This window comes from Gobio gobio (assembly GCF_949357685.1).
Source record: "Gobio gobio genome assembly, chromosome: 1".
NCBI classification, from domain to species: Eukaryota; Metazoa; Chordata; class Actinopteri; order Cypriniformes; family Gobionidae; genus Gobio; species Gobio gobio.
The window spans coordinates 64,552,689-64,577,820 of NC_137097.1; the positions used below are offsets into that span (position 1 = coordinate 64,552,689).

Consider the following 25,132-nt stretch of genomic DNA (forward strand, 5'->3'; position numbering starts at 1 on the left):
TGAAAATGTGAGAATTTCTGCACTTACTCCTGATTTCTCTCAACATGGGGACAGGAGAGGTGTCAGTCAATAAATGGGAAAACAAAGTAATTTGCGCTACTTATTTGCGTTACACCGCACAATATTTTGTTGTAAATTTAAAAGTAATGCGTTACTTAACAACTTACTAGTTACTTAAAAAAGTAATCTAATTATGTAACTCGCGTTACTTGTAATGCTTTACCTCCAACAGTAAACATTTCATTATGATGCACATAAATAATATCAAAAATCATTTAAAATGAATCTTTTGGAGACCTTTGGAATATTTTGGTATGTGGTATATTTTAATATTTAATATATTTTTAAAGATGATCTTAGTTTATGATAAGATATTTATACATACATTTTTTTTAATTTCTCTAGGTTTGCTAAATTAAAACTTTGTCACTTATAGGTCTTTTTAAGTGAGCTGGGAATGATTCTCCTTCACTGGTCTATGGGAGCCCATTCTCACAGACAGAGCAAACAAAAGTCATAGGTAGTAGATAAAGTCAAAGGTCATATCCAAATGCTGTAACAGTCAAACAAAGCAAAAAACAATGCATTCTAAATGTAAATTCTGCACGTAGAGAAGCTGACGTGGACCCACAGTGAGAAAGAAGTATGCACATAAAAAAGTAGACAGAAAAAAAGTGGCTGTGAAGACAGCAAGCGGAGGCCTGTACTGCTGCTTATTCATTCAACACACTCTCTCCTTTTCTCTTGATCCCTCTCTAAACCTGTGTAAGATGCCAGAGTGATTGCTTAGAGGCGAAAATTCCCTCTCTGTCACTCAGGGTCATCCAGTGAGTCCTTCTACCTAACACACACACACAAACACACCTGTCTCCTAAAGCCGGGGAAAGACACAACAGGAAACCTCATACACAGCCATCCTCTCATCTATCCATTACCCTTAAAATTTAGATGCAAGGAGCAAGGAGAATTTAAAAGATAAATTCACCACAAAAAAAAAAAACACCTAGTCTTTTTTGTTTTTTTTGTTTTCACACACACACACACACACACACACACACACACACACACACACACACACACACACACACACACACACACACACACACACACACACACACACACACACACACACACACACACACACACACACACACACACACACACACACACACACACACACACACACACACACACACACACACACACACACACACACACACACACACACACACACACACACACACACACACACCAATAAAACCAATGTTGTTGGGTTGTATCAACCTGTAATATCTGTAGTATTGGATATCCAGTTCGATGGAACTTAATTGATGGAGTGTGTAGCTTTTAATTTCTTAAAGGAACATGCCGACTTTTTGGGACTTCAGCTTATTCACCGTATCCCCCATAATTAGATAAGTCCATACATACCATTCTCATCTCCATGCGTGCCATAACTCTGTCTGACACACCCACCGCTAGCCTAGCTTAGCACAAAGACTCGAGGTAAATGGCTCCAGCTAGCCTACTGCTCTATATTATATTACACAGCGCCTGAAAATAGTCCCCAGCACGCTCTCTGTGCAAGCAGGTTGTCACGTTGGTTATGTTGACGGATGTTAGCCTATTTTCAGGCGCCACGTAAAATCATTGCGCCCCTGCACCCATGGTATGGCAGCAAAGTTCCTTGATCATTACACAGGAATGAGAGAATAGTTCCTAGCCATATTGGCCTAGAAAATTGCAACTTTTCATTTTCCGTCCTGAATTCAGGGTGATTGGGACACTTTTTCCAAGTCATCTCAATGGCAAAAAGTGTCCCAATCACCCTGAAATCACCCTAACTATACACATCACAACATGTAAATAGGAAAATTTTTGCATTATTGTATCACTTATTGAGCAGTAGGCTAGCTGGAGCCATTTACCTCCAGTCTTTGTGCTAAGCTAGGCTAGCGGTGGGTGCGTCAGACAGAGTTATGGCACGGAGATGAGAATGGTATGGACTTATCTAACTCTGGGGGATGCGGTGAATAAGCTAAAGTCCCAAAAAGTCGCCGTGTTCCTTTAAACAACCATAGGAAGACACATCATGGCCATATTTCAGGATGATAATATCAAGATTCATCAGGCTCAAATGGAAAGATTGGTTGGAGGGAGCATGAAGAATCATTTAAGAAATGAACACACTCCACTTGTTTGAATGTGCACCCCTTTTAAATGTTAAATCTCCTTCGTCATGTGCCTGCTTACACAGCCACACACCACGACAGAATACTAGACCAAACGAGAAACCGATGGCCAAGAGTATTCCAGTATATTGAATATGTGCTGTGGTTGAGTGGTTCTTCCCTCACAGTTGGTGAGGTTGATGAAGACACCATCACCCCTCAGCCACAGTCACCCTGTTTACGCCTGCCCATGAGTTCGTCCCAGAGTCTTCAGCCAAGATGCCCGCCAAGCGCGCACACACACACACACACACACACATACTTTGTATACACTTAGTATTATTTATTAATATTTCTAAATAGCTTTTTTTTTTTCTTTTTTTTTTCATTTGAATGGCTTTTGCCATTTTAGCTTTAATTATATTCAATTTCAGTTTAATTTTTGTTTTGGTAATTTTTGTTCATTAACCTAAACTTAGTTTTTAAACATTATACCTAAACATTTCAATTTTTCATCTAACTTTTATAATTGTATTTTATCATTTCATTTCATTATTTTATTTTTATTTTATCAGCTTTATTTAAGTGACCAAAAATGTATTTTAATAGTCTTAGTTAACAATAACAACACTGTTGTCAACGGCCAATAGCAGAGTAAATCACTATTAGAATATTGCTATGCTTACTAGCCAACCTAGGACAATTCACAACAGACTTTGCTCCAGTGGATGCGGTGTGGTCCAAAATATGAATTCTGATCTATTTCTCCTTTCGCTGACCCTCTCCATTCTCTTTTGTCATGACCATGTGGGTTTTGTGGCTGCATTCTGACTGCAAGGCTAAACTTGTGTCCAGTGCGTAACTCCATCAGGATGAGGGTTGATCCTAAGAGGGATAGAGCAGGCCAGGAATCCATGCTGGGAAAACTATGCCTGCCCTCTGGAAGAAACTTTAAAAGGCCTGACAGAAATCAATAACTACAAACAGAGAGGCCTGTGGCGTATCAGATCATTCTGTAAACAAACCAAGCTTCCACAGAGCAGATATGCAAAGCATTAAAACTCAATCCTCTCCATCAACCCAAGCTGATCGGTTATGCTAAGTGTCATAGTTGTAAACTGCAGAGCGGAGCTCGCTCTGCTTTCATCTCTTCATGACCTGTTTGTGTGTCTCGTTCAAGCTAAGAATTGTACTTTTTGAAATGTAAAACTTTGTTTGGTAGTCCTAATACTTCAGCGACAAACCTTGCAGCTGTGGTCACAACATATCCAACATGCCCAAACATGTGTGACCTCTGCATTAGCCCTCTTTGTTCTTATCATCTGCACTTTGACACCTCTCAGTTATGTCTTCGAAAATTCAACTCAACCCACTAATACCCTAGCCAAAGAAACACTACAATAGAAGTGTACGGAAAAGGACATTTTCACTGTATTTGTGACATGCAATCATTGTGTTAAAGACTTTGAAGCTTAAAGTTTAGCATTTCCTTTCTTGTGACGGGATGAGAAGGTGTCCTTTTCAGTTGTTATTACTGCGGATTGTTCTATTAAGCATTGATGAGTGAACTTCTGAAGGGGTCATGACCCGGTTTCTAAAGGATAACATAACCCTTGTGAAAAAAGTAGTACACTTGATCATACTTTCAGAAATAAAGTTATAAATAATAAACTTCAAAAGAATATAATTAAGTGCAAACTGAAAGTAATGTTTCCAGGCACTTAACTGCATGATAATTACGTGCAATTAAATGCAATTTCAACCACTTAAGAAGGACATGATTATACATAATTTCATATTTACTTCTATAGTCTTTGAACTGTGGTTGCTGCTGAATATTCTGACAAGCACTTGTGGTAAACTAAAATTACATTTCTAGTGAAACTTTTATGTTGTGTATTCAAAAATATTAGTAATTACACATTTGTTGCAATTTAGCACATTTAAAATACATGAACTCATTATACCACAGGCACAGATGAAACCAGATTCCTACAGTGACTGTGATTTTCCAAGTATGGCCTGGATCAATATCTTTTGTTATCCTTGGGAAACCATTTGTGTCAGTCCTAGCTAATCACTACCCAACAATCAACAATTACATAGTTATCGTGCGACTCTTTGACCGGGGATTTTAAATGCAGATCAACCTTCACGTCGCAAATTAATAAAGAAGAAAATTTGTGTTCGTCAAGGAACAAAGAAAAAAGTTTGTGTTCATTAGGGAACAAAGAAAAAAGTTTGTGTTCATCAGGGAACAAGGGAAGGATGAAAAAGAATTCTGCAAACTGGAATGAAGCAGAGACCAGGGAGCTCCTCACTATCCGTGCCGAAGTTGAGATCGTTACACGTCACATCCTGATGGGATCTTAATGGGATGTGTATGAACGCATGCACAGATTCCAGAAAATCACTGGCAGTGTGAATGAACCCAAATCAAACGATCCCGGGATACATTATAAGTGTTATTTTCCTTTAAAGGGACTATTTGTAGAATTCAGAAACCCTCGTTATTAGCGACACCGGTGGCCGTTAAAAGGATAGTTCACCCTAAAATTAAAATTAAGGGCGTTTTCACACCTGAAAGTCCGCACCAAGTTCCAAACAGAAGTTCATGTTTTGATACATTTTATACATTCGGTTAGTTTTGGTTTGGTTTCACATTGTAATTATGCGAGCGCACTAAAGAACTGTCGTCACCATCTACTGTATGTGGGCTGCATCTTGACATTGATTTTTTTTATTGCAGATGTAAACAACATTACAACAAATAAGCTTTAAAAGCAAAATGGATGACAGTATAAAGTTATAAGAACAGTGGGAAGGAAAGTAAAAAAAAAAAAAAAATGCATCTTGACATTGATTGGTTTGTAAACGGACGTGCGTATGACGTCAGCGTGTTGTCAATTCGGCGGGTAACTTTGACAAGAAGGAATGAACAGACACATACCGTTGCCACTAGTGAATTTCACTTTTCTTTTTGTTTAAAAGTGGACATTTCTGTGAGCCAAGTAGCCTGCTGAGTTTCGGTTTATTTATGAGACTGTGAAATGTTCAAGAGCAATGCAAGTGATCGCTCCGGCGCCTCCATGTCACGATTGTTGTCTGCTATAGCCTATTTGCTTCTTATTTATTAAATCCAGGCAATTGGCTGATGAAACATTGATTAAAATTAAGATAATAACGAAATTCACTTTAAAGAAAGGCTTTCTACGAAACAAAACTTAATGAAGTGGTCAAAATCATTTCTGACCTTCTCTCTTCTGACATTTTGCGCATCTTTTTCATAATCAAGATTAAATTTTAAAATAACATTACAATATATACATTATAATTATAAACAGGAACTTCCTGTAAATGATCTGAAAGTCCGAACCATACAGAAAATGTTTTCACTCTAGAAACTAACCGAACCTTTGTTCAGTTTGATCCGGACCGAGACTACCTCTTTTCGCCTGACCAAATTTCACCTGGTTGGACCGTGGACCCTGTAATTTTGATTCGGACCAAATTAAAAAGTGAGAAAATCCGGACCAAACAGGGTAGGTGTGAAAGGGCCCTAAATCATTTACTCACTCCTCATTTAATCCCTTTACATGAACTGTAGACGGCAACTTGCTCGCATTCATGCACATGTAAATACAAGAGACGGCCCGATTTAAATATGTGCTGTGGCTGTGTGGCTTTCTCTCGATGAAAAAAAACCCTATATGCACAACAAAAATGACAGCGGTGAGATAACAGCAAATCAGAAAGCATCTGATCATAGAGATGGATATGTTTGCACCAGCTCAGCAATTCACCGTCATCATGTGAACAGATAAGGTCATTAAAATTACACTGTCATGATTGATAGTTTTATAGTATATTTGAGACTATAGACTAGATCTGGCTATGTGAGACTATAGTTTGAATTTCAAGTTCATTTTCTTTGCTTGACATTGAAATTACAGTACAGAATGGAACTGAAGACTATCAGGAGTGTGTAAACGCTTTCCCGGCATAAATGTCCCGAGTCCTTCACATAAAAATCAGTCAACAAATTTAGAGTGGACTTGATTTTGTCCAAACAGCTCTGGTTCAAACATAGTTGCTCCACAACGGATCAAGTCCAGACCGAACTTCCTGACCTCAAATGTTGTGGGCGTGGCTAAGTTCCGCTGGCATCCAGGCTAAGGTTGTCCTTTCTCACGCGTCATCAGAGAAGAGAAGAGATGAGCTGCAAGAGAGAGAAGTCATTTTGATTTAACATTACAAGGACACATGAATTAAAAAAATATATATGTGCATGTAAAAATATTGTATAGTAGGCTAGATAGTATGTAATATTCCATAAAAATAAGTCTAAAAATTCCAGACAATACTGGGACCAGAATATTACGAGACATAGGGTGACTGGGCTCTTTTGACTTTAGCCAGTAAGCAAACATCTACAGTTACAACAACCCAGAACCCCTTATAGCACTCACCTCACAACACCCTAGTGACCATACAGAACACATCCACAATAGCATAGCAACTCCTTGACAACCACCCAGAGCATCTTTGCATTATGGTGGCAAGTTTTATATTTTCTAGCTTCTCTAAAAATCGAGTTTCCTAGCGAAATTCGTAATATTTATGGTGGCATGGTCACTGTAGGCCTACATGATGACATCCACATCTTGGAAACCATCTTTTTTTTTTCTTCTCTAAATTTTTTATTTTTCTTTTCTTCTTTTTTTACTATGTTCCTAAGTTGTGGCATCATTTCCATCGTGGCCAACAATTTCTAGTCGTTTTTAGAAATCTGTAAAAACTGACATGAATTATTAAAGCTGTATGTGTTGGATTACACCAGCAGGTGGCAGTACAGGCTAATGTAATTTCTAAACAGATTTACTCAAGGAAAATGTGTGGAAAATTCTTATGGTCATATTTTCACTATTAGATATTGTTCAAATGAAAATGAAACTAAAAACAAAACAGTCTCCATATGTGTCAAAATGGACCACTAGAGTGCAATAATCACGAGAAGGCTACTATCAGCAATTTAAGTCGAGGATGGGAAAGCAAAACCAAACTCACTTTAAGTATTACTATTATATATATAATAGTAATTCTTAGAGTGAGTTTGGTTTTGCTTTCCCATCCTCGACTTAAATAGGATATATATATATATATATATATATATATATATATATATATATATATATATATATATATATATATATATATATATATATATATATATATATATATATATATATATATATATATATATATATATATATATATATATATATATATATATATATATCCTATTATATGTTTTGTTGTAGGTAGGCTACAATCACTGCATCAGTTTAAACTCATGCTCACACACTGAACTAACAGATCTGAAGGCTGAAATTTAAATGTAATTAATATTCATTTAATTAAACTTGTTTACTTGTAACTGGTTGTTGTTTGACTTTATTTATTTATTCTTCGCCTTAGACCCCGTCCCCTCCCCAAACACACACACACACACACCTCTCTCGCCCCTTTGCACCCACTGCATTTCACTGCGTTAATCTGTTTGTTTTTCAAAGCAGTACAGTAAACTCTGATGCGCGTTCGTTTAACTAATCGATTCTGTCAGCCATGTGACTGCATAACCCGCTCACATGAGCGCCGAGTTGCATTATCCGCTTTAAGTTTTTTTTAAAGTCCTCTGATCCAGCTCGCAGCTGAGACTGACAGGAGTTGCCATGGCGAGTGGCGGCGAGCAGAAAGTGGTGCTGATCACCGGCTGCTCCTCTGGGATCGGACTGCGGATCGCCGTGCTGCTGGCCAGAGACGAACAGAAGCGTTACCATGGTAAACGGGCTCATTTGCGTTCTAACTCCTTCAGCGTTCGAACGAACGTTTTGGTTTTGGTTTAAAACACATGTCAGAAGTTGTAGATATTAGAAGTTTATACGCTTCTTGTCGATATTTATCTTATTTTGTAATGCAGCTGTTGGGCATTTTTATTACGCGCGGCACATTTACGCATTAGTTTGTCTCTTCGTCCGAAAAGCATGATTTGATTATACACTCACTTTTCTCTAGTTGAACCCAAAGACTCTTTATTATCATGTGAAAGCGCAGTTTCCAGGGTTCGCCTCCGCGAGGATACCGCTTGCCAGGCGGAGATCATAAAGAGACTGCCAGTTCTCTTTCAAGTGACTTCTCCAGTACAAAGCTCCCTTTATGGCTGTGAATTGTAGACCGCTGCCCTGGTTTAGTGCCGTGTCTAATGCGCCCATAGTTCACACACTGGAATGAGTGTTGGGAGAGGGACAAAGTTGGAGACCTGTACAAGTTGAGGGCTCTAAAGCGTAGGTCGCCTGAAGACTTCATCTGCACTCTGAGCAGGGCAAAACCATTGGACATTTGTTATCTCCTACTAGGCCACATCCAGAGACTCATTAATGTCAATCAAACGGTTTGCACCATCTTCAGCCTTTTTCAGATCCTTGGTGGACTGAGAGATGAAGCCTGGCCTATTCTAACACGTGCACATTTAAGAGATAGTTCACCCAAACATGAACATACTCATTTACTCAGTTGTTCCAAAACTGTATGAATTTCTTTCTTCTGCTTAACACCAAAGAGGAGAATGTTGGTAACCAAACAATTGATGGTCCTCTTTGACTTCGATAGTATTTGTTGGAAGTCAGTGGGGTCCATCAACTTTTTGGTTCTTCAAAATTCAAGCTCAGCAGAAGAAAGAAACTCATACAGGGTTGGAACAACTTGAGCGTGAGTAAATAACGACAGAAATTTCATTTTTGGGTGAACTTTTCACTTAATGTATTTACATACGTGTAAACTTGTATTTACGTGCTTACTGTAAACGTATTGATGAGTCATTTACCACTTCATTACATTTTAAAGAGGAGGGGGGGGGGGTCTAATGCTATTTCATGCATTCTGACTTATTTAAACAAAATAAGTGAAGGGGACATGAGTAAAGATTCTCAAGCTAAACATGCCCAAAATTTCCAAAAATGAGTTTCAGAAAGGCTTTTTTCCGAGTATGACCCTTTATTAAGTCATAAAGGACGGAATTCCTTGTATGTGCACTTCTCCCGGATATGCGCGTCCGCACATCAACCAGAACTAGAGCAAGAGCGTCAACAACGAGCAACGGCGTATCTGTCTTTTTTAAATATGATCAAACTAAAGACTCTTCGGAGATATGCAATACTATACTCAAGATTAACATGAGGCAGAAACAGTGTGTGGTATGCCCCCTTTAATGCATTTAATGTTGCCAAAAAAATTCACATTTTTGTTTCTTTAGACTTACACACTTTTATTTGTGACTTGAACTCATTTTTTAATACACTGCCCGGCCCAAAAAAAGTGGCTGTTTGGACTTAAATAGACAAGTGCTTAAGAGTCTATGATTGGATCATTATTGCAGTGATTATGTTTCTATCATGTTATAGTTCAAGCCTAATTGATGGAGTGTGTAGCTTTTCATCTCTCAAACAACCATGTAGGGAGACACATTATGGCCATATTCCAGGATGACAATGTCAAGATTCATCAGGCATGAAGAATCATTTTCACACATGAATCGGAGTCCAGACCTTAAAGTGTAACTTCAGTGATTTAGCATTAGTAGAAACCCGGTAGTATATTCGAATTATGGTACTTTCCCCCCTCATATCCCCCTGAGACGAGATAATTATGCATTTTATTTCTGGAAAAAATCCTCCGATGACGCAAATATCGTCATTTTGCGTCATCGGTGGATTTTTGGCCAGAGGCTAGAGACTACAGGAGCTAGTTCCGCATGTTTTCAACCCGCCCACAGGGGAGGGATCTCACTCACAGAATGTAAATGTGCACGCCCGCTGCCGCTCAGCTCGGGCATTCATAGCGGAGCGGTACAGCGCAAAGTGAGTGTTTCAACTTTTCAATGAATTCCTATGAAAGTTTAGCTTCCATATGCGATCTGATAACGCGCCAGACTGGACAAGCGCCGACAATGACAGCCGCGCTTACCTCAGCTCTGCTCAGCTCTTCTCTTGTGATAAATGAAATCTGACTCCTGCAGCGTCTGTGACGTGACTTTCGTTCGGCTCACTCACACTTTATTGAAAAGACACGTTCAGTTTTTAATTGTAGTGTCTATTCTCTAACTGTACTCTAACTGATTTTATTACTATGAATATCAAAACGACGGTGGGGCAGTGGCGCGGTGGGCAAGTGATAACTAAAAGCCGTGGTTTTGGGAGTGGCCTCGTTGGGCAGCGAAGCAAGTGCATTCTGGGAGTTGTTGTCTTTCATAAACATGAGACAAAAATACATTTTCTGTCTTTTCTCAGTCTAGAAGGAACCAAATTAAAAAGTAATTTCACATTTCTACTGCATAAATGACCCAGTTTAAATCAGGGCTTAAAAACGGAAAAAAATATCAATCGGTTCACTCCGAGCAGAATCGATATTTTAACGTTTCCGTTTTTGCGTTCCTCATTACACATTACTCAGAGCCATAGAGAGAGAGAGTTGCGACAACGGAAGTTCAAAACGCTTGATAGTCACGTGATTCATGTAGACCTCGAATAGTTCCAGGAAGTGCTTTGACGGGCAATTCAAATTGATAGTCACAGTGACAGAACTGCGCTTTTTGGTAATTAATAGTCAATAAATGCATTGATTTTCAATAATTTTATTACACATCGACTTGTGTATGTAGCATGAGTATGTAGTTACAGCGATGTTGTTTTTAAAATATATATTTTTTTAATGATGAATAATCTACACAAGCAGGCTTTAATGTACAAGTTATTTTGATTAAAATGTGCTGATCATTTAAAATCTTACTGATTAAACGTCTTACCTTTTAAAAGTGCATCACAAACGGTCTGTTCTGCTGTTCTCTATGGCGCGGCTGCTACTTCCGGGAACTATTGAGAGTCTCCGTGAGCCGCCATTGCTGTAAAAAAAACCGTTCCATTGGAGTCTATGGAGTTGTCGCAACTCTCTCTCTATATGGCTCTGACATTACTGTTCCGAAAACGGTTTGATTTGAAAAAATAACGGTTAATAACGTTATTTTAATTTAGCCTATACTTTAAACAAATATGTATAAATAAAGACTTATTTTCACTCAATAATAATATAACGCATGATAATTCAACTTGAATATTTATTTCATAACATTTTTAAAACCACAACAGAAATACACGCATTAATTACAAAGCATAAACAGCGGGACAAATATTGACCTGTTTTAATGGAGCGGAAAGTGGCCCTCTATATGCCTAATTCTTTTCAGAAGAGTGATAACATTCTTTGTACATAACTTTTTTTTCAACACGACTTGTTTTAAAAATTGCATGAATAAAGAATAAATAAACTGGATAACCATTGCTCTTTTAATGCACCAACTGCTAATTTCAAAGCAAACACTGCGCAACACGTCCTTGCATCACATAATCAGATTCAGTCAGCTAATAAAGCTTGATCATTTAATGCAATATAACATACCATTTAATACGAAGCATCAACCGTCTCTATAGAAAACATTGACCTGTCCTGTATTGGCAATCTGAAAGACTATAGGAAAAATGTTTGATAGATGCTAGTAACCTACTTGGATAGGCTTAAACGAAATCCATAAACTAGCCTAAATCAGACTATTTGAGCTTAAAGTCCGTACTGCTTATTTAAACATACGAAAAGAATGTCCTCCAAAACCTGCGCTTTCATTGTAGACCTCAGTGGGGAAAGAAATGGACTTGAGGCATGAAAATGCGCGCTCTACACTGACTTGCGTACCAGTAGATTCATAGATGATGGTGCACGGGCATTTCACTCACGCTTGATCCGTCAACGTCACATGCCTACTCTACTATTACTACTCTATTCATTATTGGTCACTGCCAAATTAAATTATTAAAGAGAACGATAAAATAACGTTATTAACCGGTTAATGGTCATTTCAAATTAACGTTTCTGTTCAGAACGATTCAAATTGATTTTGATTTCGTTTTCGTTTTTGTTCCTCTTAAAATTTTGTTCGTTTCCGGTTTTCGTTTTCGTTCCTTGAACCGGTTCGGAGCCCTGGTTTAAATACACATTCATCTTCCCAGCGCTGAAGCGCCCCTTTAAATTCATTGAAAGTCTTTGGGATGTGCTGGAGGAGACTTTACAGAGTGCTGGACTCTTGCATTGTCAATACAAGATCTGGACCAAAAATTGATGCACCTCTTGACGGAAATAAATGTTGTAATGTTCACAATTTGAGCCTGACGCATTTACTAGCAGTGCAGCTTGCAATCGCCAAATTGAATGGTATGCACAGGAGATGAAATGCAGTATTTTTGATGAAGGCACTCGCAGCAAGGGCACTACGATGACGTCAAGCCCCATATATATACAGTATATGAGAAAGACAACGCCAGTAGGATTTTTGGGAGGTCGTAGTTACCAGACATTTTACTCACAACCTTTGGCTACGACATTTCAGAATGTCAGAGGCCACATTTGAAATGTTATGCAACATTATTGACACCATCAGCGAAATCACGTGGGTTTAATGTCCGCTAAGTCAAATGCGTTTCCATCTCCCATTATTCTCATCAACTCTTTTTCAAGTCAAAAACCACCTCAAGCAAGCATAAAAACTTTTTTGCGAATTAAGGGATTTCCATCACTCATTTCTGATGCGATACTTTAAAATGCACATAAAAACGGGGCGATGGAAACATATATTGTCATCCTGGAATATGGACATGATGTGTCTTCCTACATGGTTGTTTAAAGGGGCACTTCAGCACTGGGAAGATGAATGTGTATTTAAACCAATGTGTATTTTTTCTCCAATTCGTTGTTGAAATATAATCATTTATACACAGTGGCTGTCATTTTCATGACCGATGTATTTAAACATACATTAAATAAACAAGACATCACAAACAGGTTAAGTAGATAATGAATATATAGGCTAATATAGTGCATATATTTAGCGAAAGAGTTCATCTCTCTAGTGAACTAACAGCTGTGGACACTGGATGACTGCCTGAGGTAAATGTGATGCTATACGTGACATTGTTTACAAGCTGTTTTATTGTCTTTCCACCATTGAAACACAGATTGAGCGATTACATGACATGATGCATTTCAGTAAGTTTTAATGTATCCTCAACATACCTTAAAAGGTGTTATTTTATGTTTATTCTTTAGGAAGAGATGATCGTGTTCATCCGCGCGCTGCCGCTTGAAGTTGAACTGACGCGTCTATAAAGCGCATATACAGTCATGTCAAAACGGCATTTATCGTTTGAATTTCATGATAAAATGGACTGAATACTTAATATGTTCATGTGGGAACTCGGATTGAAGTGTGTTCCGTGCTTACAACAAGTCGACTGTTAACTGTTAAAGAATACACTCGGAAACCGAACCGAAAGCCCTGTACCGAAACGGTTCAATACGAATATGTGTAACGTTACACCCTAACTAGAAACAAAATACTCACTGCAATAATGATCCAATCATTGACTGGTCACATCAAAATTTTTCAATTGGCCAAATTGAATTTCTGTGAATTGAATTTTATCAATTGTGGCAACAGCCTGTTAACATGGGCTCAATTAGAAATAATATGTTGAGCCAATGGAAAAATTTAATTTACCAACACTGTAAAAAATGTCAGGCCTCTCCCATTTAAAATTTTCTAGTGACCGATCACATCTAAATTTTTCAATTTGGCCAACTAAAAAATGTAGATGTGATCGCTCACTAGAAAATTTTGAATTGGAGAAATGTTTTACAGTGAAACTGTGAGGTTGGTCTAATTAAATATTTTAAATTGTAGTAAAAATTGTTTATTTCTCACTGTCCCAAAAGACAAAAATGTCTAAAAACATAAATATATTAAGCAAAATACAGAACACAGACAACAGGGTTGACATTTTATCACATTACTTTATTAACAAGTAAATTCCAACACAGGATATTTGGTGAAAATACCTTATTTTCAATAAGGAAAACTCTGAATATTCAAGAAGTCTTCTGCATAACAGGATGTCTTAAAGTGGTGAAGAAAACGCGGCGCTGCAAGCTAAAAACCTGCAAATAAAAATACAAACATTAATGGCAAAGCTTACCTGCATCACATCAGGCAAATGACAGAACAGAAGTTACTTCATTATATAATGAGGATGAGACGAATGAATGGATGAATAAGAAAATCGAGCTTGACGTGTTTGATATTAAAAGGCAATAACTTAAGCCCTGAAAGAGGTCGACGCCAAATGCAATCTCCGGCACCGTGTTCAACGGTCGCATGCCGCATATATCACACAAATGACTTAATTTACTTATTACCTATCATTTTAGACATATAAGACATGAGAAAAATAAAACTATTGGCTACCCTTAGAGTAAACGAGAACACACTCATGAAACCAATGAATGCATGAACTCGTGATTCTACAAAATGTCTTTTAAACTTCATACCGGGTCATAAAGCAAAACTCTGGAGAATAATTTCAGTGCTAAATACTCACCAACGTCTTTGTGAGAGGAATATCTCTATTCTCTTGGGAATGTCTGTTTCGGTCTTCAGCACCTGCTGGTTCGGCTTTATTGGGCCAATATGTAATGATCAATTGTCACAATTTTTCCAAAAAAAAAATGTTTTACATTGTAAGTATTTGCCTATTTAAATACAAACAGACACTTTTTTTTTGGGGCCAGGCAGTGTATTTTAAGTTTGGTGGACCTCCTGCTGTATCGCTACAGACCTCTTGTTTTGCTACACGAAAGGAATGCTTTTAAGAAAGTTGAAATGGAGAAGTTATAAATCTTTATCATCATTCATTCCATTTTAACTTTGTTCCCATTCTAAGAGCATTGCAACAGTGGATTTTTCAGGGGGAAAATCCTTTTCATTGGTTCTGGATATAATGAGGAGCAGTGATATATGCCAACTTCAAAGAAGCCCCCCAAAAAAATCCAATTTTAATTGAGAGTGGCTCATTCAAGAATGTGTAATCTGCTTCAAGACTTAAAACAACGGCTTTAACAATGAGGCGGTTGTTCTCGCAAACACATTTGTGTTGTGGCCTAGTTTGGCCACACAGGCCTTGTGTGTCGTAAGAATTAAGTTGTCCTCTTATCAAGTACAGCTTAGGCTTTATATATACAAGTGAAATCTAGTTAAGACAGGAATGCAGATTTCTCAGCAGCTGCGCATCTCCATCATCACCTTACAGATGCATTGCGGTCTCCGCATGTTCACTGGCACTTTTCAACAGCAGCTGGGCTGTGACTGATCGTGGATGCTGTTTGTTGACAGACTACAATAATTTGCCAAATTAATGACGCTTAAACAAGCTACGGAGGCTCCTCGGCCTCATCTGCAAATCAGACAGGATTCGATCAGCAAATCAAACCTCAATATACTGAGGGTGTGCAAGTGCCACAGAGAAAGAGACAGCAAAAATAATATATGTCATTGCCAAAGACAAAAATTAAGCCTATGATAAACATTGAAGTTCAAGTACTTATTTACTTTTAAATATAAAAAAGGAATTCATGCTAAGGAGAAAGTAACATGACAAGAGTTGTAATAGAAAGTTAGATGAGAAGTACAGGCTTAAAAAGAGATGAGAGAAAGAAAGTGTGAAAATATAGAATAAAACAATAAATAATAATAATTAAATATATACACTATACCATTTAAAAGTTTGGTGTCAATTCGATTTTTAAATGTTTTTGAGAGAAGTCTCTTATGCTCATCATTTTTTAGATCAAAAATACAGTACAAACAGTAATATTGTCAATTATTTCAATTCAAAATGACTGTTTTCTATGAATCTATCATTTAAAATGTAATTTATTCCTGTGATCAAAGCTGAATTTTCAGCATCATAACTCTAGTCTTCAGTGTCTCATGATCCTTCAGAAATCATTCTGATATGAAGTCATTCTGCTCAAAAGAACAGCACTTCTTTGAAATATGTTTTTGTAACAATGTAAAAGTCTTTAATGTCATTTTTGTTCAATTTAATTCATCCTTGCTGAATAAAAGTATTCATTTCTAAAATAAATAAACGTTTGAATGGTAGTTCATTTCTTTATAATAGCTTTTAATTAATAAATATAGAGAGTTAGTGCATTAAAAGGATTCAGTCAAGTGTGACTTACTAAAAAACTTTAAACATTTCTTGAAATTTGCAACAACAAAAAAAACTGTTCAGGAAGATTCAACCCGTGAGGAACAGTGAATCATCCTGCACAAATTTAAAATATGAAAAGGTGGCTTTCCACGTAGAACATGCCAGCACAGCTGATCACTGTCATCAGAGTGGACTGGATTTCTGATGTTTCCATAAAGATAAAACTGCAAATGCAATACCACAAATTACAGATGAAAAACGTTCAGCAAGCTTATTATTAAATCTGGGATGGGCGCTTGATTTAGGTCAGTGTCCCTCATGTGTTCAAAGTGCAAAGTGCATTACAATGTTAATCTCTTCAGCTTATCTTCCAGCCACAGTTTAATTAAGCAACACATACCACCGATTACATTGAGTGTTTTGTTTTGGTCAGCATATATAGGCCTATGTCAGTGCAAAAAAAATGTTTTGGTCAGCATATATAGGCTATGTCAGTGACTCAGTGCTAAAAAAAAAAATTTGGTCAGCATATGGAGGCTATGTCAGAGCTAAAAAAAAATTTTGGTCAGCATATATAGGCTATGTCAGTGCTAAAAAAAATGTTTTGGTCAGCATATATAGGCTATGTCAGTGACTCAGTGCTAAAAAAAATTTTTGGTCAGCATTTATAGGCTATGTCAGTGCTAAAAAAATTTTTTGGTCAGCATATATAGGCTATGTCAGTGTTAAAAAAAAATTTTGGTCAGCATATATAGGCTATGTCAGTGCTAAAAAAAAATTTTGGTCAGCATATATAGGCTATGTCAGTGCTAAAAAAATGTTTTGGTCAGCATATATAGGCCTATGTCAGTGCTAAAAAAAAACAAAAAAACATAGGGGGGCCAAATTCTATCAAACTGCAATCTCCTGCACTGATTTCAGGACAAAGCATCTAAAACCTTTCAGTGGGACCCTTTGTAGATATTAGGCTGGCACTTGAGTATTTACTGAAGCTTCATTAATAACATGCTTATTCTCTTTCACTTGTCTTGAAGTTATTGCCACTATGAGAAACCTGAAAAAGAAGGACCCGCTGGTGGAAGCAGCGGGTGACGCGTACGGCAAGACCTTGACACTGCTGGCATTGGATGTGTGTAGTGATGACTCAGTCAGGCAGTGCATTGACAGTGTAAAGGACCGCCACATCGACGTTCTCAGTGAGTGCAGGATGCCTTTGACCTCATTGACTTTGTTCACACTGCAGGGGAAATCTATTTTTTTAGAATTAGCCCACGGCAAGTTGCAGCAAGTTTTGGAGAATCAGATTTGGACTTTTGAAAAGAGCGAAAAGTATGTGCAAGTTAGCAAGCCAACTGTCCTTGGCTTGCTAGCATAAAACTGTTTGCTAAGGGAAACGTTTAACATGCTTTGTTGACGTTTACATCCTAAATATGCCCACTAAGACACGCATTTTCTTGTGTAAAAGAAGTACGCTTTAGCACACTTTTAAAATGAGTGGAAATAATATACTGTAAAAGAATAAAAACTAGTTATAATTCTGGGCACATGACAATTGCAATTAATTTTAATGTTTAATGTATTAATGTATTAGTTTAAATTTATATTATGACTTTACTTTGCTTTTTTGACTTTAGCACATCTTGTAATTTATGCTTCTATTGTCTTTGAAATATGGTTAAAGTGTATTTCTGGATGTACAAGCAAGCAGTTAACTAAAATATACTTTATGTGATTTCTATTTAAACTTTTATGTAATGTATTTAAATATATGTGTAATTACATTTGTAATGCTCAATTAGTACATTATATTAAAATATATAAACTTTAAAAGTAATGTTGAATAATACACTACAGTTAAAATTATAATCTTAATAATCTTTACATGTGCTTTAGTATGTTACAAAATAACACAAAATGCAAAATAAGTGTACTTTAAAGCACGACAAAAGATTATTAAAACATAATGATTTAAAATGTTCTTTAAAGCAACACTTAAAAGGATAGTTCACCCAACATTGAAAATTAGCTCATGATTTACTCACCCTCAAGCCATCCTAGGTGTATATGACATTCTTCCTTCAGACGAATATAATCAGAGTTATGAATCACAATCAGCCCAAAATTTGAAGACCAAAAAAGTGCATCCATCCATCATAAAAGTAATCCATACAGCTCCGGGGGGTTAATAAAGGCCTTCTGAAGCAAATCGATGGGTTTTTGTGAGAAAAATATCCATATTTAACACGCCAGACCGCCTTCCATATTCAACTTACGAAGAAAGTGCAACGTCAAAATGTTTATTCTACATCCGACGTCATCGTCATGCCAGTAACTCTTTTTTCGTAAGTTGAATATGGATGGCGGCCTGCCGGAAGCTAGATATTTTACTTTATAACATGTTAAATATTGATATTTTTCTTACACAAACGCATTGCTTTTGTGGATTACTTTTATAATGGATGGATGCACTTCAAATTTTGGGCTGCCATTCACTGCCATTATAAAGCTTATAAGAGCCAGGACATATTTTAACATAACTCTGATTGTATTCGTCTGAAAGAAGAATGTCATATTCACCTAGGATGGCTTGAGAAAAACATTTAAACTATCCTTTTAAGTGCACTTTTATGCACAGTCATGAAAGTGTACTCTTTTTAAGTGCACTTAAAGGGATAGTTCACCCAAAAACTAAATTTTTATGTTTATCTGCTTACCCCTAGGCCAGGGCATCCAAGATGTAGGTGTCTTTGTTTCTTCAGTAGAACACAAATGAAGATTTTTAACTCCAAACGTTGCAGTGTGATAGTCGTATAATGATGTCAATGAGATATTTTAGAGTATGAGAGCTATGAGAGTAAAAACACATAGACATACGAATCCTTATTAAACCATGCGGCTCATGGCGACACATTGATGTCTTAAGGCACGAAACGATCGGTTTCTGCAAGAAACCGAACAGTATTTATGTAATTTTTTTACCTCTTATCAGACGAATGTCATCTAGTATTCCCAGCGCCATAACTTCAGGCGAATAAGGTCAAAATACTGGCGTGATCAAAGATATATAAACGTAGATGCCTCATTCGACCAATCCACGCAGGCACTAATGAGAAATCTATGTGTACATATAATCTATGATTGCGCCGGTATTTTGCATGTATTTTGACCTTATTCGCCAGAGGTGATGGCGCGGGGACGACTGATGCAGAGCTATAGAAAAAATTGAAATACATTTTTAAATATGGATATTTCTTTTTACACAAACGCATAAATTCGCTTCAGAAGGCCTTTATTAACACCCTGGAGCCGTGTGGAGCACGTTATTTGACGGACAGATGCATTTTTTATGGACTTCAAAAACAGAGCAACTATTACTGCCATTATAATGCTTGGATTAGCCAGAACATTTTTAATATGAAAGAAGAATGTCATACACACCTCGGATGACTTGAGGGTGAGTAAATCATGGGCTAATTTTCATTTTTGGGTGAACTCTCCTTTTAAGTGGCTTATATATATTATATATACTTTTAAGATTTGAAGTACACTACCAATTTCACATTTAATACAATTAAGTGCACTTCTTTTTCACAAGGGTTCACTACCTGTTGTTCTTCTTGACAAAACACCTGTTGTATAAACGTGTCACATGACTATGCGTCAAACACATAACACATGCATCAAATCCTATTTTACTGTTCAGACTGAGACGCCTTAACTTTAATAGGATTTGGTTTAGGCTTGGATTGGCGTTGTACAAATTGAACAGATTTTCCCCTGCCTGTTTGCCTCCTTTCAGCAGAGATACAAGTAGATACTACAGAAACATGAGATTGCTAGAAACTGTAATAAGCACGTGTTGAATGATAAGTGCTGCTCACAATAGATCAATACTATAGTGCCTCAGGGAACAGTCAAGTCCATAACCACCCATGTTTCCTGTCTGATTTTACAGTTAATAATGCAGGCGTGGGTTTGCTGGGCCCTGTGGAGAGCATCAGTATGGATGAGATGAAGAAAGTGTTTGAGACCAACTTCTTCGGGACTGTGCGCATGATAAAAGAGGTCATGCCAGACATGAAGAAGAGGCGAGGCGGCCACATTATCGTCATGAGCAGCGTAATGGGCCTGCAGGGTAGGACGGACACACCAGAGGCCTGACTGAAACCTTCTGTGTCACACAGCTGAATGCTTGACAGTCAGATGAACAATAGAGCCATTCAGAGTTATGAACATAGCTGTAGAGCATTATGACAGCCAGAAATGCCACACATGGTTTGGGCCACATTGGGAGCGCAGCAGAACAATGACATTATCACTGAATATATCTCTATTGAACTCATCTGCAGGTGTGGTATTCAATGATGTCTACACGGCCTCTAAGTTCGCCATAGAGGGCTTCTGTGAGAGTTTGGCTGTGCAGCTGCTGAAGTTTGATGTGAAGTAAGTCATTTCAAGGGCCTCTTGACGTCAAGTCTGAATTTTCTGCATGGGAAATATGAAGAAAACAAAAGACTTTAGATATACAAAGACAATGCACTCATATTACTATGAATGGGAGAAAGTGCAACGCGCAATATGGCGCCGCCTTCTAGATAAAAGAGCTACTCAGCAATTGGTAAAGTCATTGCAACAGCTGCTTTTAGAAGCTCCAGTTGCATTATAAACAGTCAGTGTTCTGAGACGTGCTTATATGCTAATTCACACCCCAACAACAGACAATAATATCTGTCTGCAGAGCCACAGTTTTACCCCAGCAGCATGCGAAGTTTCACTACAGTAGTTTTGCCCGCGCTGTCATATTTAATTTATAAATCTTAGCAACTGTTCTGTGGTCTAACGGTTATTGTTGCTCCTGCTGTTATTTTTTGCATCTGCTGTTGCTCGCAGGCCTTCAGGCTCCTTTACGGAAATAAAACAATGCTTGCGTCATGAACAGTGTTGCCACAGTTACTTTGAAAAAGTAATCTGATTACTGATTACTCCTTTAAAAAGTAACTTAGTTAGATTGCAAGTTACTTTATTAGTTACATTCAGCAGTTTCTGACAACACCCCTGCTGCCTCAACATAAAAATGACAACCATTTTTGCCAACACACACTTTATTGGAAGTGCATTTTTAACAGTAACGTTCAAAAATGTATCTCCTGACATTTTAAGTTGAAATTAAAAAATATTTCCTGAAAAAAAAACATGTTTTAATAAAAAATTTAATAAAGACATTCTTTCTTGACTTCACTTAACATAAATACTCTCCTCGAGACGCAAGAAGAAAGCAAAAATATATATTTTTTACGAAGGAAAATGACAAAAATAGTAACTCACACAGTGACTTGGATAAATTACTTTAATCTGATTACTGGTTTGGAAATAGTAACGCGTTAGATTACTCGTTACTGGAAAAAAGTAGTCAGATTAGAGCATCACTGTAGTAACAAGCATCACTGGTCATGAACACTTTAATCTTTTACGTTTTTCCTCCAAAAACGAACAGCCTGGTATAATAAACACTTTATATTTCAAAGCCTGGTATAACAAAAAAACTTTCGAATAGACATTCATAGGGTAATTATTAGTCTAAAGTCAAGCTAACTCTAATTCCTCAAGTTGATCAATTCTGCCTGGGGTAAATGCATAAACTTGAATACAAATAAAACTTAATTTCAAACAGGCTGAAAGTGTGAGCATATTATTTTATAAAAATCTCACGACGAAATGCGCTTGCGCGAGCAAAACCTGCTGTGGGGGTAAAACTGTGGCTCTGCGGATCTGCAGTCAGACCCTTCTCACAACAGATGCAAGCCAACTCTTCAGTCAACAGATTACAGCACGCCACTTCTCAGATATTCTAAATCCGATTCAGCGTGTTCGATGAGCGAAAAAGAAGCTCCGACAGATGCCAACAGCACGCTGATCCACCAAAACCTGACGAAGTGTCTGTTGCGTCTTAGTGCGGTGTAAATTGGCCTTATGAATGCACATGCGCATTGACTGGTCCAGCCTGAATATTTTTTTTTTTTTAGAAACACTGTTGACATATTGCTGATTTCAAATATGAAATTTAATCGTAAGCTTATTTGATGTTTCCCCATTCAAAGAGATAGGAGCTGCACTTGCATGACTGAAATAGCTGCCCCAGAGGCATTTCAAAGATGGCCGCCTAGTGAAATGACTTGCCTTGAAGGGATAGTTCACCCAAAATGAAAATTTGCAGTTAATTTACACACGCTTCAGGCCATCCAAGATGTAGCTGTTTTTTTTTTCCTTCAGTAGAAATGTTAAGAAGATTTTTAGATAAAAACCATGGTCCTTGGCGATTCATATATTGCAAGTAAATGAGTACAGTCACTTTAAGAGTAAAAAAACATATAAACATATAAAGACAAAAGCAGCTAAAAATCTTCTTTACATTCCCTTGAAGAGGGTGTGTAAATTAACAGGGAATTTTCATTTTTGGGTGAACTATCCCTTTAAAAGGACTTTGGTTTAAACTCAGAATAATGAAAATATCAATGAAATATCAAATTGCAGTGATCCACGATGAAAATCTTTTTTTCAGCAAATTACAAAAATTATGCATCTGAAGGTAATTCTCAAAAAAAAAATTACATTTTAAAAAACAACATTCAAGAATGAAGTCATAATATTTTGAGTGTAATGCTGGTGCATTAAAGTTGTAATTTTATGAGAATAAAGTTTGAAAAATGCAGTGGTTCTCAAACAAAAACTTCTGGAATCACAAAACGTGTTAATTAATTAATTTAATATATCAATGCTTCCAGTTTCTGTTAACAAATAAGTTTTGAATCAAGCAGCTTTGTCATAACTGCTGCAGAAACACTGGAAATATCTATATGGAAAGGTATTTGAATATTGTGGTCAGCAGGGCACTTTAGTCACAAAATGATGACTTATTCGAGAAAAAGGCCAATTGTGAGATTTATTCTCCAGATTGATTGATTGATTTATTAACATGGCACTAAATAAACTGTTGTACTCATCAGACTTGGTGTAAACCAGCTTCTCATAGTCCATCTTATTGACGTTAAAACTTACTTCAGTTCTAATGTACTGTAACATTTCCTCTGTACTCCAGACTGTCTCTGATCGAACCCGGCCCAGTGCACACAGAGTTTGAAACAAAGATGATGGAAGAAGTGGCCAAGATGGAATATCCTGGAGCAGACGCAGACACAGTCAGATATTTCAAGGATGTATACATTCCATCGTCCATAGATATCTTTGAGGCATTGGGACAAACCCCTGAGGACATCGCTAAAGTATGTGCCACCATTTGACTGCAAACTATGAACCCTATTAAAAACAATTGCAAACTCTACTTTTGCGTATGTCATTTGCTTTACATTCTTTTAAATCTCCATGCATCTTCTGTTTCAGTGCACCAAGAAAGTGATTGAAACCAGCCGACCTCGATTCCGAAATCTGACCAACAGCCTCTACACGCCCATTGTGGCCATGAAATACGCGGATGAGACCGGAGGACTTTCAGTGCACACCTTCTACAACCTGCTCTTTAACTTTGGCTCGCTTATGCACATTACCATGAGCATCCTCAAATGCCTGACATGCAACTGTCTGCGCAGACGCACCGTGTCTCCTGACTGAAGAGGGCAGCAGTGAGACGCACACACACTCACACTTCCCTCAGTTTACAGCAGAATAGGACACGACTCCATGCAACAAACAGGAGAATACAATACCTCAAAAGGAGTATTCCACATTAAAACACATTATAAAAAGAGGCAGATTTGGATTTTCAGACAAAAAAAAACAAAAACACGTACATGTATTGTTGTTTTCTTCTGAACAACTCAGTTACTGTCAAAGCAGATAACGTTTTAAAAGAGTAGGATGGTTAAGTTATTCCGTGATTGTGAATTACGAAGCATTTTTGTCTGTACAAAAAAAAAGAAAAATTGCTACATGGAATCAAACAGTAAACCACAATGTTCACGATGTTCATAATCAAGTGAAAAATAATCACATAGCTGCCTTTATTTGTACTAATGACGTACATGGAAATGTCTTTGATGTTTTATCTGTTTAAAATCTATTCCTCTCCTTTTATAAGCTAAGTTCATGTTTTTATTTGAATTAACTTGAACATTTAGGTGGTCTTAAAGCTTTATTTAAAGATGTGCTGATTTTGAACCTATAAGTAACAATGTAATGTGATCATTTTGCTCAAGCCTGGAAGCATATTAAACTGTAGTTTTCATTTGTTGCATGTCTTTCTTGTTCAAATTGCTACGTAGTTACTTTTTTCTCTTGCCACATTTGCTTTCCTTAATTCTGCTCCTTTCATTTAGAAAAACCCAAACACTGAATGCACCACTCAACAGAGTGGATCTGCCTTAAAGGAAGAGTTCACCCAAAAACGAAAATTAGCTCATGATTTACTCACCCTCAAGTCATCCTAGGTGTATATGACATTCTTCTTTCAGACGAACACAATCGGAGTTATAATAAAAAATATCATTGCTCTTCCGAGCTTTATAATGGCAGTGAATGGCGGTCCTGATTTTGAAGTCCAAAAGAGTGTATCCATTCATCATAAAAGTAATCCACACGGCTCCAGGGGGTTAATAAAGGCCTTCTGAAGCGAAGCGTTTGTGTCAGAAAAAAACTTTATATGATAAATGTTAGAGGAGCTTAAATTGCCCAGTCCTATTTGTTTGAACTGCGAGAGCCGTCAAAGCTACGCTACTCTTACATCCTACGTCAGGGGTTACTCTTTTGGTGTAAGCCGACTTGCATAGGCTGTCTAGTTATTTTAGTGTATATAGTTTT

General features: G+C 37.2%; 1 protein-coding gene across 1 annotated transcript; it reads left to right on the forward strand.

Moving 5' to 3' along the window:
- Positions 1 to 7,671: 7,671 nt before the first annotated feature.
- rdh8a (retinol dehydrogenase 8a) lies at positions 7,672 to 24,573 on the forward strand. Its single transcript, XM_079843353.1, has 6 exons — positions 7,672 to 8,012; positions 17,356 to 17,517; positions 20,277 to 20,456; positions 20,671 to 20,764; positions 23,418 to 23,601; positions 23,720 to 24,573. Exons 1-6 carry the CDS (start codon positions 7,904 to 7,906, stop codon positions 23,945 to 23,947), a joined length of 957 nt encoding a protein of 318 aa, XP_079699479.1. The 5' UTR covers positions 7,672 to 7,903; the 3' UTR covers positions 23,948 to 24,573.
- Positions 24,574 to 25,132: the final 559 nt, after the last annotated feature.